The 13,374-nt window shown below is 40.4% G+C and overlaps 2 protein-coding genes across 2 annotated transcripts; both read left to right on the top strand.

The window, feature by feature from the left end:
• The first annotated feature begins 222 nt into the window (after positions 1 to 222).
• Positions 223 to 7,344, top strand: eapp (e2f-associated phosphoprotein). Its single transcript, XM_014998053.2, has 6 exons — positions 223 to 401; positions 854 to 1,032; positions 1,442 to 1,543; positions 2,052 to 2,160; positions 2,251 to 2,379; positions 6,560 to 7,344. The coding sequence occupies exons 1-6, from the start codon at positions 322 to 324 to the stop codon at positions 6,831 to 6,833; spliced, it is 873 nt and encodes a 290-aa protein (XP_014853539.1). The 5' UTR covers positions 223 to 321; the 3' UTR covers positions 6,834 to 7,344.
• Positions 7,345 to 8,105: 761 nt separating this feature from the next.
• Positions 8,106 to 12,557, top strand: sptssa (serine palmitoyltransferase, small subunit A). Its single transcript, XM_014998054.2, has 2 exons — positions 8,106 to 8,310; positions 10,364 to 12,557. The coding sequence occupies exons 1-2, from the start codon at positions 8,208 to 8,210 to the stop codon at positions 10,465 to 10,467; spliced, it is 207 nt and encodes a 68-aa protein (XP_014853540.1). The 5' UTR covers positions 8,106 to 8,207; the 3' UTR covers positions 10,468 to 12,557.
• Positions 12,558 to 13,374: the final 817 nt, after the last annotated feature.

Raw genomic sequence — 13,374 nt, 5'->3', positions numbered from 1 at the left:
CTATTCAAAGTCTGGATTTAAATTTAATAGAGATGTTGTGGCTCGACCACAACATCAATCATGGCAAAATATCCTATTATTTTTATGGAGTAATTGTTTTTTCACCTGGTACCAAATTCATTTGGGTTATTATTTATAATAAAAACATCAATGAAATATTTTACACACATTTGCTTTGCTCTCTAGTCCACTAGGTGGCGCTAAAGATACTTCTAAATTAGTCAGCGTCCAATAAATGCAAACGAAGAAGAAGCTACTTCACATCCAGGTGGATTGGGTTCATTTTCTCTTGTTATAGGTTTTGTTTTATCTGTCTACAGAATGAACAAGTTGAGTAAACCCCAGGAGTTTGACTCGTATGAAATTGAGGAACCGAGCGACGAAGAGCGAGCTGAGAGCAGGTATGCTACACATTAGCTTTGAACCATTAGCATGAGGCTAGGAGCTAAAGGCTAGCTGGATTCTAACATGTAAACAAAACGCACGCGGTGGTTATATATTGAAGCCTAGTCCTAACTGTCAGGGTTTTATGTTGAGAGCATGGATTTATTTCTGGCAATAAGCAGCAGAGTAAGGCAGCGCATGAAGGGTCTTCATTAAACACACTGACAGCTCATGTAATTTTAGTGTTTATGTCCAACACTAGTTGGAAGAAAAGGTTATTTATTTTTGAATACTCGTATTGTCACCTTTAACCTTCCTGCAATAAGGTTAAAGGTGACAAAGGTGTCACAAAAGTATCTCAACTTTTGCGATAGTATCTATGGATACGTCTATTCTACCTTTTATGGGACAGAAAGGAGGGACATAAGGCAACAATGTGTTTGCATAAGAACGTTTCACTTGGTTTCAGCTCAGAGGACGAGCTGGACGTGCTGCTGAACGGAACCCCGGAGCAGAAGAAGAAGCTGATACGGGAGTACCTGACAGGGGAGAGCGAGTCATCCAGTGAGGATGAGTTTGAAAAAGAGATGGAGGCTGAACTTAGCTCCACTATCCGGACCATGGAGGGAACCTGGGGACCAGCAGCTGGTAAGTTGGTTTACACTCCTAACTGCCATTCTACAAGGTTTGCGTCTCAATGAATCAAAATGATTCACACTATTTAGAGTTTGTCTGGAAATTATTCTGTAGAGATTCAGAGGGTTGACTGTTAAAAGTAAATTGCAAAAATAAATAGCAAAGCGTATGAGAACAGATTTAGAGACATCTTAAATGCAAAATAATGTGTCCTGTACAGTTTTGGCTTCACTACTGTTCTAATTGTGTTATTCCTCCAGCAAATGGCCTTATAGTGAGTCTGTATGGCCTAATTAATAATTAGATAATTACGAAGTTAGTTGATGATTGTTTAAGTAACTGATGTCTCAGATTGTTTCAGCCTTAAATTGAACATTGTGAGTTCATTTTTAAATAAACTGACATAAATATTCCGTGACAGATCCCACAGGTGGAGGAAGTGCTGGAGCTTCCTGCGTTTCCAAACCTCAGATGTACGATAAGGTCTACTTTGATTCTGACTCAGAGGACGACGACACACCAGGTAAGAGATCAGTCTGCACGGTCCATCATCAAAAAGACCTTTTATTCTTTCTCTCTATGCCTATATCAGGTCAGTTAGGATTACCGTAACTGTCTCTGTTTACTCCATGCTAGAATTCTGAAAGATGCTTTTTTCTAATTCAGAAGTTTTTTTTTTAAGATTTGTTTTTGGCTCTAGTGGCCTTTATTTGATAGTTAATTGACAGGAAAGTGGGTAATGAGAGAAGGGGGAAGACATGCAGCAAAGGTCACCAAGGCCGGGAATCGAACCTGCGACAGCTGCGTCGAGGACGAAGGCCTCCATATGTGGGTTGTGCTTAACCCCTGCGCCACCACAGCACACCCCTGACGTGTATTGAGTTTTAAGTAAAATCTAACCCTAACCCTAACCAACTGACCTGCAGCAGGAAAACTCTCTATTTAAAGTTAGAAAGTGTGGAGGAAAAAACAGTCACCTGGTTTAAGTGGCCATGTTGAGTCTTGAACAGTGATCTGAATCTGTACTGTAGGCAGCTCCACAGACCGGCGGCGCAGGCAGCGGATTGTTCCCAGTAACGATGAGCTGCTGTATGACCCAGATGAGGACGACAGGGACCAGGCCTGGGTGGACGCAAGGAGGTACCGGCATGTCCTTTTTCCTGCTATGAAAGTGCAGGACAACAATGTTTTACCTCTCAGTGTAAATCGGCTTTCTTTCGTCCTGTGAAGGTATAACGGCAGAAAGCATCAGAGCACAGCATCCCGGTCCCAGGCTGGCCAGAACCATCGCCTCCCCAGCAGTGACGCCGTGTTGAACTGTCCTGCCTGCATGACCACGCTCTGCCTGGACTGTCAGAGGTCAGGAGGAACACAACCACCTCCACATCCACACTGAGCATGTGCAATATATATGTCAGGCTGTTGGGATCACAGAGACTTGGTCTTCAACATGTTGGCTGTAACCTCTTGGTAAACTTAGAGATTATACCCAACCTGCAACCTACAATCATCTCCTTTGTTTTGTTTACATTCAAGATGATTTGATTGTTCCCTCACCAATTCACAAAGTGGTCCACCAGCTCCAGTGGTGGAGAAAGTACTCAAAAAATGTACTTAAGTAAAAGTAAAACTACCACATTAACATTTGTACTTAAGTAAAAGTAAAAAAGTACTGGCTTTTAAAAATACTTAAGTATTAAAAGTAAAAGTACTTGCTAATCCCTAATACAATATCATTAAGTGAACCGATTGTATTTAATTTTAATACATTAGAAATGTGCCATTTTAATGAACAATGCCACAGATAAAGCATGTTTCTATTATGTTTACTCTGTAACATAGTTTAGACTTAGACATGTGATTCTATGCATCATAATTTCAGGGATGGAAACATCTTGTCTCCTGTCCTAACATAACATGAACTTCACTTTTTTTGCCCCTAGTGGCTTTTATTTTTAAAGAAATCCATCAGAAAGGGGATGGAAAGAAGGTGGGTGGGGGAGGACATGCAACCGAGGAACCAGGTAGCAGAGTTGTAGCCAAGACCAAGTCAAGACCAAGACCCCGCACTACGTGACACAAAAAAATTAAGTTTTACCTTCAAAATTGCTTCTCAAATTGATCTGAAAGATCCACAAAACACCTAGATATTAAATACTTAGAGCTGAAATAAATTTAATCAGTAAAGATCCGTCCAGAAGAATCGGATCGTTCCTGAATGTCATATCACTATATTGCACTTTGGTCACAGCGTTGTCCCATATATGCGACACCTCAGTCATCACCTCCACACAATAATTCAGCGCATGAGCGACACTTTTTTTCATCGCAGATGCAACATGTGTCTCAGTACAGCTAGCTTTGCTAGCCTCACGTCCACAGATCTTACCTTTCTTTAAGCTTTCCTTCCAAGTGATGCTAAAAGTTGGACGAAGTCCCCACCGTCTGTGAAAGCGAAGCGCTGCTTATTTTACATGTCGCCATATCTATGGTTTATGCAGCGCTATTATATTACTGACGATTAGACAGACATCTTCTCCCTCTCAGAGGAAACCACTGCATGTCTGGAGCTCCGCGTGCGAGTAAAGGTGGAGGCGATGGGTGACAACAGACACTAAGTCATGTTATTGCTTGGATTTTACGGCGCCACCTTAAGACCCTGAACTTCACATTTTAACGGAAAAAAAGCACAACGCGAATTGGATGTAACGAGTAACGCGACAGTTTTGTAGAAATGTAGTGAAGTAGAAAGTACAGATACTTAATGTAAAATGTAGTGGAGTAAAAGTAGAAAGCATCCATTATTAAATCTACTTACGTAAAGTACAGATACATGAAAAATGTACAGTAATGAAGTACTTGTACTTCGTTACTTCCCACTACTGACCAGCTCTGTGTACTCAACCTCTTGTCCATCTCTGATACACCGAACAACTGCAACCTAAGTATTTCTGTAGATGACATAAGTCAGTCTTATGCTGGAAGTTTGAAGTGTAGAGTGTCAAGGAATGGTGAGATACTGTCCCCTGTGGTGCTCCTGTGTTACTGACCACCTGATTAAACAAACAGTCCTTCAGTCTCACAAACTGTGGTCTGTTTGTCAGGTAGTCATAGATCCAGGTGATTGTTGAAGCCTCCACCTGTGTCTTCTGGAGTTTCTCTCAGAGCAGATCAGGCTGAATTGCGTTAAATTCACTGGAGAAATCAAAGAACATGATCCTCACAGTGCTGCCTGCCTTGTCCAGATGACAGTGGGTTTGTTGAAGAAGGTGTATGATGGCATCTGCACCTCCATCTCCACGGCGATAAGTAAACTGCAGGAAGTCCTGATATGAGCTTGTCTACTTATTCAGGTGGGCTAACAGGAGACTCTCCACGACCTTCATGATGTGGGTTGTCATGGTAACTGGTCTATAGTTATTGATGACTGATGGCTAAGTTTTCTATGGTACCGGAACCAGACAGGATGTTTTCCACAACAACAGAACCTTCTCTTGGGTCAGTATATTGTTGAAGAGATGCTGCAGAATCCCATAGAGTTGCTCTGCAGCTTCAGGTCTTCAGGACTCTGGGGCTGACACCATCTGGACCTGCAGCCTTGTTCTGGTTCAGTCTCTCCAGCTGCCTCTTCACTTCTAGATCCAGAAAAACGTAAGCAGCAGCATCTCCTGATGTGGGTGAAGACAAACTTGTAGAAGCAGAAGAATCCATGGAAACTAGAACATCTGAGGTTTGACAGAAAAGCTGTAGGTTAGAGCAGTGGTTCCCAAACTTTTTCTTCTGCGCCCCCCCAGTGATTTCCAAACATTTTCTGCGCCCCCCCTATGGATTACAAATGGCTGTCTGGTTGAAACGACGCGTGTGACAGGGGGGGTGGCATCGACTTTTTTTGGGGGCAAAATGAATGTACGTATCTGAAAATAGACACCAACATCGTTAGCCTACAACAGGGGTGCCCAAGTCCAGTCCTCGAGAGCTACCATCCTGCAAGTTTTAGAAGTATCCTTACTCCAACAGACCGGGATCAGCTCTACAGAGGCCTGATAACGAGCCATTCATTTGATTCAGGTGTGTTGAAGCAGGGATGCATCTGAAAGTTGCAGGATGGTGGCTCTCGAGGACTGGACTTGGGCACCCCTGGCCTACAAGGTACTTGTTAAGCTTAAGGTTCTGTATTGATATTAGCTAGTCATCTTTTAGCTAACATTACCTGCATCCAACAGCTTTACCCAACTCAGTCGGTTAGTTTGGAGGGAAAAACTGTGAAAAGTTCTTTGCGTTTTGCTGGTTTGTTGCCGTGATTCTAACACAAACCTACGTAGCTCCGCCCAGCAGCAGCAGGTCTCCTTCACAGGTGGAAGCCCAGCGCGAGCGTCGTAGCGCTCATGTTGCTTTTAAAGGCGGCTCAGAAAAACAGGTTACAACATGTTAACAATGGATTAAACAGTTTTAACTGCTGATAAAAGTGACAGAGGAGACAAATATGGGAAGTGTGGAAGCCTCTACTCTATCAAATTGACATAGGAATAACAGAGAGTTGGCCATTCTAAGGTAAAAACCCAGCGCATAGTGTTCATGTTTCGTTTTTTTTTTTTTTCATCCAGACGGCTTCCCGCGCCCCCCCTGCAATGACACGGCGCCCCCTCTCGGGGGTGCGCCCCACAGTTTGGGAACCTCTGGGTTAGAGGAAGGTGGGATGTGTGTTTGGCCTTGGACAGGAGAGGATGATGATGATGAGCATGTTCCTGAACTGAACCTGTTCAGGAACAAGGTTCCATCTAACTGATCCTCCTTTTGTTTGAAGCCTGTAATCTTCTTCATCCCTGACCACACATCTCTGATATTGTTCCTCTCCAGTTTATTCTCCTGCTTCTTCCTCTACTTCTCTTTGCTGTCTCCAATTTTGACTCTGAGCAACTTCTGTATAATCCTCCTCAATAACTTAAGAGTGGCAAAAGCAAATGAGATGGATTAGCAGAGTGGGGAACAACTGCTGGTGTCATTCCACCATGAAATATTGTCTTTGCTGCCCAAAAGCTGAGCTGTTAGCATGTCTTTTAAGTCTTGAAACTGTCATAGATTCAGTCTTCAGTCAGAGGTGTCTTGAGATTAGTTTCGAGACTGACTGCTACTGGAGATCCTTTCCGGCCACAGCGTCACTGTCCATGACGGCAGTTTACTTGGATACTTGGATGATATGAGCTATGGCAACATTTAATTTCCCTTTAGTATAAATAAAATATTTTTTAATAAAATTTTTAATTGAACGAAATGGTGAGCATGTTGAAAGGGTATGACTATTTTTGCATAGTACTGTGTTTATATATCCGTTTTTAAACTGGCTTCATCCAACAAGAAACCTTTCCATGGTTTCTAAGGTGAATGTATTACATGCTGTTCTGTTTCTCCTATAATTGTGGGATAACAATCCAGTCCACCCATATTGTAAAGTAGCTGTCATTTGTAACATCTCAAAGCAGTGTTTGATGAATTGGAAACCGTGTTGAATAAATACTGTTCTGTGTTTGGTCTTCACCAGGCATGAGAAGTACCGCACGCAGTATCGAGCCATGTTTGTGATGAACTGCACAGTGAAGACAGATGAGGTGCTGCGCTACAAAACACAGCAGGAGAAAAAGCCCAGGAAGAGGAGGAGAGGCCAGACAGCAGAGGCTGCCAGCCCGAGGCCGGCCGGCATGGACTCTGATGAGATCTACCACCCTGTGAAATGTTCCGAGTGCTCCACAGAGGTGGCTGTGTTTGACAAAGACGAGGTCTACCATTTTTTTAACATACTGGCCAGTCACTGCTGAGGTGGACTGAACAGGTTCAAATCCTGAATTTCTTTTTTGTCTGTTTTCCAGTTTGTCTGTGGAACCTCGTCCAACAGAAACTGTTTTTACCCGTTTTGACTAAAATGATTGTTCTATCATCAATAGCTGAATTTCCTCTCAACTTTTAGTAAATCCAGTTTCCTGCATTAGCATCAGTTTTCATAGAGTTTCACCTCAGCCTGTTGTCAGAGAGCCTTGCACAGCCTAATGAACTACTACTTCACATTCCAGTCCACTTCTGGAAAAAGAATACATTTTTCTTTTGCTTGGGAATGCGTTTTAGGTTTATGCTCTGAAATCCGAAAATTCTTTGTTTTCACCAACTGTTTAAACAACTAAAAGACTTTTAAACAGTTATAATTTTAATATCTGCTTCTTTTTTTTAACAACTATCATCTGCTGCACAGTTCTAAAAGCGTTAAGATGTTTTTTATCTATGGTGAAATGTTTATGGTCACAGGCCAGTAGAATACAAAAGACAGAGACTTGATGTTGAGAAGTATTCCTGTGTTATTCATCAGCTGGATTCATATTCCTCAGGAAAAAAAATGAAACATGAGTTTTGCGGGACGGACTTTTATGCTGGGTGTAAGTAGGATGGGAAATACCCAGCACATTTGAGGTGCTGGGTATAGGCCACATAGGTGGTCCTATACCCAGCATATAGGACCACCTATGTGGTACAGCTGCTACAACTAAAAAAACAAGTAATTAACAGCAGCGTTGCTCAGCTCTGATTGGTAAAAACATGTTAAAAAATTTTGAAAATATCAAAAACAAATATCTTTTTTCTTATCAGTCCCATGATTTTTTCACAGTTTTTATTTTCCTGTTGCCAAAAAGTTTACATTTTGAGGTAGGGTAGTTCAGAACAGTTAGAGTATTATGTTATTCTGAGCTTTCTCTGTAGTTCTGCTGCTGGAGGACAAACTGACCACTTTTCCTAACTGTTAGAGTTAAATATTTTTCTACTCTCTACGTAGCTTGCATTCTTTGCTGTTATTCCAGTGAACTTTAATGTTTTCCCTTAGTTTTTGTCTCTTCATAAAAATCACATCTGGCCTAGGGTTATTATACTAATAAGTATTAGTATCATAATTATGATTAGCATACTAGTAATATAGTACTAGTACCATTACTAGTAGTACTAGTGGTAGTATTCGCGAATCCTGAACCATATTCATGTATATGTCCTGAATTACGTCAGATTCGCGCAATAGAAAACCGAGCTGTGATTGGCTGAAAATAAACACCATACGAAATACAGGAAGACACTCTGGAAAACGCCGGAAGACGAACCAGAGAACAGGCAGGCTTGGTGAAAGCTAAATTGAAGTATTCTGAAGTTGGATTATGGCGCTTGGAGACTGTTGGAAGCAGCTGTCCTGGTTTTATTACCAGTACCTGCTAGTGACAGCGCTGTACATGCTGGAGCCCTGGGAGAGGACCGTGTTCAGTATCCTTTTCCGTGTCACGATGATTCAAACTTGCTGCTGGTGGCTAGCGGAAAGCTAACCTTAGCTTTAGGCTAAGTGATAATTTGACACAACTTGAGCTAAATTGTCTTTGAGGTTCACGTCAAGTCAGTAATAAATTTAAACTACACGAGTTTATGATTAATAGGATTTTCTTTATGTACTTAAGCAGGAAGGTACGTTTATTTTTTTACTTAAATTCTAAACACTTTAATTCCAAGCCCATGCTCTGTCCTGAAAATCTCCACCAGCTCCACTTCTCTGAACACAGAGCTTCTTTATAGTTGAAACTGATGGAAACTCTTCCTGTTGCGTGACAAACGTAGTTTTTCATTAACCTGGCCCGTTTGAATAAAAACGAGAGAAGAGGAATGAAGGTTTCGGGTTTAACCGATGGATTTGTCATTACGTCACTGCTTTGTTTTGATGTGACATGACTATTTAATTAAAACGTTTGTGGTTCTTGACCCCAATCTGAGTAATCCAGTTTCAGAAACATAAGTTTAAGATTGTGTTGAGAAACAAGTGACTCTATGATTATTAGTTATTACTGCAGTGAAGTTAGCTTGATTGGGTACGTCATTAAATATGATTAGAGATCCTACAAGGAATCTGTATCTTATTGTTCTCCAAAAGGCCTGACACACTCAGCAGATGGAAAATAGAGCACCAAAGCTTGTCACTCTAACAAGTTACTCACACTAGATACAGAAATTGTACTCGGGGAAGAGTATTGTTACTTTACAATAAGATTACTCAGTTAAAAGCATACCTTTTAATTGAACAATCAGTGTTGTAAAATTACTCTTAAAAGTATTTTTTTTTTTTTTTACAAAAAGATACTCAATTATTGTAATTTAATAAATGTAATTGGTACATATTAGTCTGGTGTTCAATCTAAAAGTCAGCATTCTCCACAAATGTCACAATTTAAAAGTAAGCAACCTTGGCAACAAATCAATTAAGTTCAAGAAGCTTTATTACAACAAATAAACATTTCTTGAGGGTTATTTATTTATTTATTTATTTATGTATTTATTTATTTTTTTTGGCTGAGTTTGAAACCTTTACTTAATTCATAAAAAAACTGTACTTTGAACTACGCAAAATTAACTGGGTTTTAATCGAATGCCATATTTACAAAATAAGCAATGGCTTAATTCCAAAGACTATTAAATTACTGAATACATAGACAAATTAACTCAACAACAAATGTATTTACGGTACTCTGTGTAGTTTGTTACTCAGGTTCTTCAAACTTCAGATTGGAGCAAAGTGTTATTGTGTCCTTTCATCTTTCCAGAGTTTCATGAAGCTCTGATCATTTGTTGAACTTCTTCAGAAATGTGGACTATGGACACTGACATTAATGTGTGGGACGTCTGTGCTGCTGCTACATGTTTAACGTTGAGATGCTATTTCAGGCTTGAATAGCTTCACTGATAGGCTAATACCTTCAACACAACTTGAACACAATAGTCTTTTCCAGCGTTGCATCAGATCAGTTTTTGAAGCAGAAATGAACCGGTAGATCAAAACAAGCTGCTTCATCATTACCGCTACTGTTTGCAGATGCCGCATGTGTGTCAGATTTATAGGTGTTCCAGAAACACACAAATATGGAGATTCCAACTCTGGTATGCTTGAAAAGAAAGAGAAAGTTTTTGATCTTCTTCTTCCTCTAACATAGTGTAGAGGAAGAAACCATCAAAGACGTACAATTAAAAATGATAAATACTGTTACGAAGCACACGCAGCTGCATGAGTTAGTGTAACAGGCTGCAAATGGTTGGACTTGACACGCAGAAAGAAAAGCCTCCGAGCAATCATCTTTCCAGTCTGTGTGCAAGACACACAGACTGGAAATGCAATGCATTAACCTTTAACCCTCACCTTAATTTTTGTCTCTACAAGGAATCTCTATGCAGTGTAATTGTTATTTTATGATGCGATGCTGCTAATAACTTTGCAATCCCTCGCAGCAGAAAGAGTCTTTTCCCACTAGGAAGTTCTTCCTTAATCTCTGCCTGTCAGACTCCCTGCTGATCTCCGTGGCTGCCATGGCCATCTACACTGGCTACGTCTTCATGCCGCAGCACATCATGGCCATCCTCCACTACTTTGAGGTAGTCCAGTGAGCCGCCTCTTCTGGCGTTCCACTAGTCCAGCCCGTCGTCCATCCGCCTACCACATCCTCCAACAACCCTCCATTTTTCTGTGCTTGGATACACGTCCCTGTTTGAAGTCGGACTGTCACAGGACTTCTCTCCTCATGGAATCCAGATCAAAAGTAGAAGCTGGGCTCACTGTGCTGGAGGCCATGTAAGACTACAGCCAACCGCTGTGAGAGCAGACATTGTAAGCAGTGTTTTACTTGGAGGTGAAGTGCTTAGTTTCAGCTGTTTGCTTTTTCACTTTGACTCAAGTGCACTTGACTGTTCGAGTGATGTGTAGTTTGTTGGACTGTACTTTGCTTTTGCTATCCTCTAGTTCAGGGGCGCCCAAAGTTGGTCCTCGAGGGCCGGCATCCTGCATGTTTTAGTTCTCTCCCTGGAGGTAGTAACAACTTTTTCACCTTGTCGATGTTCCTCTTAGGCCTTCCAACGAGCCATCATTTGATCCAGGTGTGTTAAACCAGGGAGAGAGCTAAAACATGCAGGATGCCGGCCCTCGAGGACCCACTTTGGGCGCCCTTCTCTTGTTGTCCTGTAGTTGTTTGACTGGCTGAGCAGGATGAGATCTTTAGATCTGCTTTTCATCTCCTGTGATGAAACTCAGCATTCCTCCAACCTGATCTGGACAATTAAACCATATGCAGCATACAGGGAGAGCCTGTCAGCTCTGTCACAGCTAGTTAACAGCAAGCAGTTTTTTTCACTATAAACATGCTATAGTTCTCTTTATGGCACACAATCCTTCATATAGATTTTTATTTTTAATCTTCTGACTTTTCTTTCAGACTCATCATGTTTAGTTATATTTTATCTTTAGATCTGGATGTTTTTTTTATTTTATTTTATAACTTTTTTTGAACTAAGTAGATTGTTGCCATACTCTGCATCCCAAAATATAGTTCACTTATTGAGTATAAAGAAACAATCTGCAAAAGTTTTAACATTTTTCTGTCCATCATGACTTTTCTGATTCTTAACTTCAAATCTATAAACATACAACAAATATCTGTAAAATTAATTCCATTAACCACTACTTTGAGGAATCTAGCACTAGAGTGAAGCTCTTCATAGATGAGTTATAAACTGCGAAAAGCTGACAAATTCCTTTACAGATGATGGATCTGGGAAATATGTTGCAATGAAATGATTGTGAAAATCTGATTGTCAAGAACAAAAACATCTCTTTGAACTTCCTGTAACTCAAGATATGTTTCTTAATAATACTTTCTATTTATGTTTGACATGTAAAATAATGTTAACCTTCCTGTGGTCCATCGAACCCCTCAAGCTTTTGAACCTGTATGCGGTCTGGTGGGGTCGCACTGACCCTGTGTGCGCTTCCTCGTTGTCTGTCACGGCAAGACCGCAGGAGGGTTAATCAATTCAGGGTTTAGGTTGTTTTTCAGTTTTCCTTTATTGTTCATTCCAGAGATTTAATTGTGGTTTTTGTATTTGTTTAATCTGTGAAATGCTCCAATCAATCCTCAGGCATCATTATGGGCAGCAGTTACCTCCATCCCTGTTTTAATTGTTCTGTTTGCAGGTGTCGGAGGATATTTTTGTGGTTGAATTGCAAAATTGGACCAGAATTTGTTTTCTGAGAGCCAAAGTTTGTGAGAATTTGGGGTCTATTCTCAGTACAGTGCAGCTCCTTATATGCGATCTCAGTGGACCATAACAATCTGTTCCTCCAGCTTGGCACTTGATCAACACATCAGGAAGGATTTATTGGACTGTTGAAAGGAAGGTTCAGTGGGAAAGAAAATCAGTCAAAATAAGGCCTAATCTAATTAAGTCTAAGCTAATTTGTCCTTATAACAAAATATCAGATATCCTTTTTATATTTTGGTTGCATTTATTAGCAACATAAACTCCCACTGCCACAGCTAACACTTTCTCCTGCTAAAATATGTACTTTTCTTGAATGTATATATTCTTGTATACATCTTTGTAAAGTTTTGTAGTCACATAATTTGACTTAAGATGTTTTGGTGAAGTCATTGTAATACCATTCTATATATCTGAAATAATTAAAGTTATACTTGTTTTACCTACTTTTGGTTTTTATCATGTTTAAACATTTGGGTAACACTTTATTTGAAGGGGGGTGAATAAGACTGACATAACACCTGTCATGAACATGAATAAGCCTTCATGAATATTTGACTGTTGTCATAAAGCGTCATTCGGTAAATTATGACACTTACTACAATGTTGACATTATTCAAAATGTCTTTATGACAACTTGACATTAACCAAGAAATCATTACTGTTTAAACTTTACCTTTAATAACATAAAGTTACCTAATTTTTAAAGTGCAATCAGTAATACTTTTATAACAAATTTTTACAAAGTTTAAATACCATGCAAACAACTAAATTTACTCCGTGACTGCGCAGGAATCGGTGTTTCTTACGGTCTCTGCTAGCCATATAAATAGAAAGGAATCGGAACTTCTATTGAATTAGTTCTGTTTTGAGCTGACTGCTTAATAACTGACCTGATTATTTAGTTCCGAGTGCTGTTAGAAATGCTAATGCCCATAATTTCCTAAGTCTGCTATATTATTCAGCTGTAACAACAGTTAGTTTCCCTGCGCGTGGCGAAGATCACGTCCACTGCCAACAGGAGGAACTGTGCTTGTGAAGTCGCGAGGGCTACATGATCTCCACGTTGTTCTCAATGGCGCCGGGTACGCCCAGTGCGCGAGCACGTCGAAAACAGCTCGTCTCGTCTTAAACAGTAGAACATATGTTCAGCTCCACTGCTGACGAGAGGAGAACCCACAACCTCTGAAATGCTGCGCGTCTGACTTTACACTAAAGGCTCCCGAGTCCCGACTACTTTACCCAAAACATACTTTTAATAAG

Source organism: Poecilia mexicana, unplaced genomic scaffold (genome assembly GCF_051168715.1).
Source record: "Poecilia mexicana isolate PSO_F unplaced genomic scaffold, ASM5116871v1 scaffold_22, whole genome shotgun sequence".
NCBI lineage: Eukaryota > Metazoa > Chordata > Actinopteri > Cyprinodontiformes > Poeciliidae > Poecilia > Poecilia mexicana.
Note: the sequence above shows the minus strand (reverse complement) of the source record. Positions and strands in the feature narration are given on the sequence as shown.

Coding starts and splice junctions, on each gene's coding strand:
- eapp (XM_014998053.2), top strand. CDS start 322: ATGAACAAGTTGAGTAAACCCCAGGAGTTTGACTCGTATGAAATTGAG. Junction 1,033..1,441: donor AACCTGGGGACCAGCAGCTG/GTAAGTTGGTTT, acceptor ATTCCGTGACAG/ATCCCACAGGTGGAGGAAGT. Junction 2,380..6,559: donor CTCTGCCTGGACTGTCAGAG/GTCAGGAGGAAC, acceptor GGTCTTCACCAG/GCATGAGAAGTACCGCACGC.
- sptssa (XM_014998054.2), top strand. CDS start 8,208: ATGGCGCTTGGAGACTGTTGGAAGCAGCTGTCCTGGTTTTATTACCAG. Junction 8,311..10,363: donor CTGGGAGAGGACCGTGTTCA/GTATCCTTTTCC, acceptor TCTGCCTGTCAG/ACTCCCTGCTGATCTCCGTG.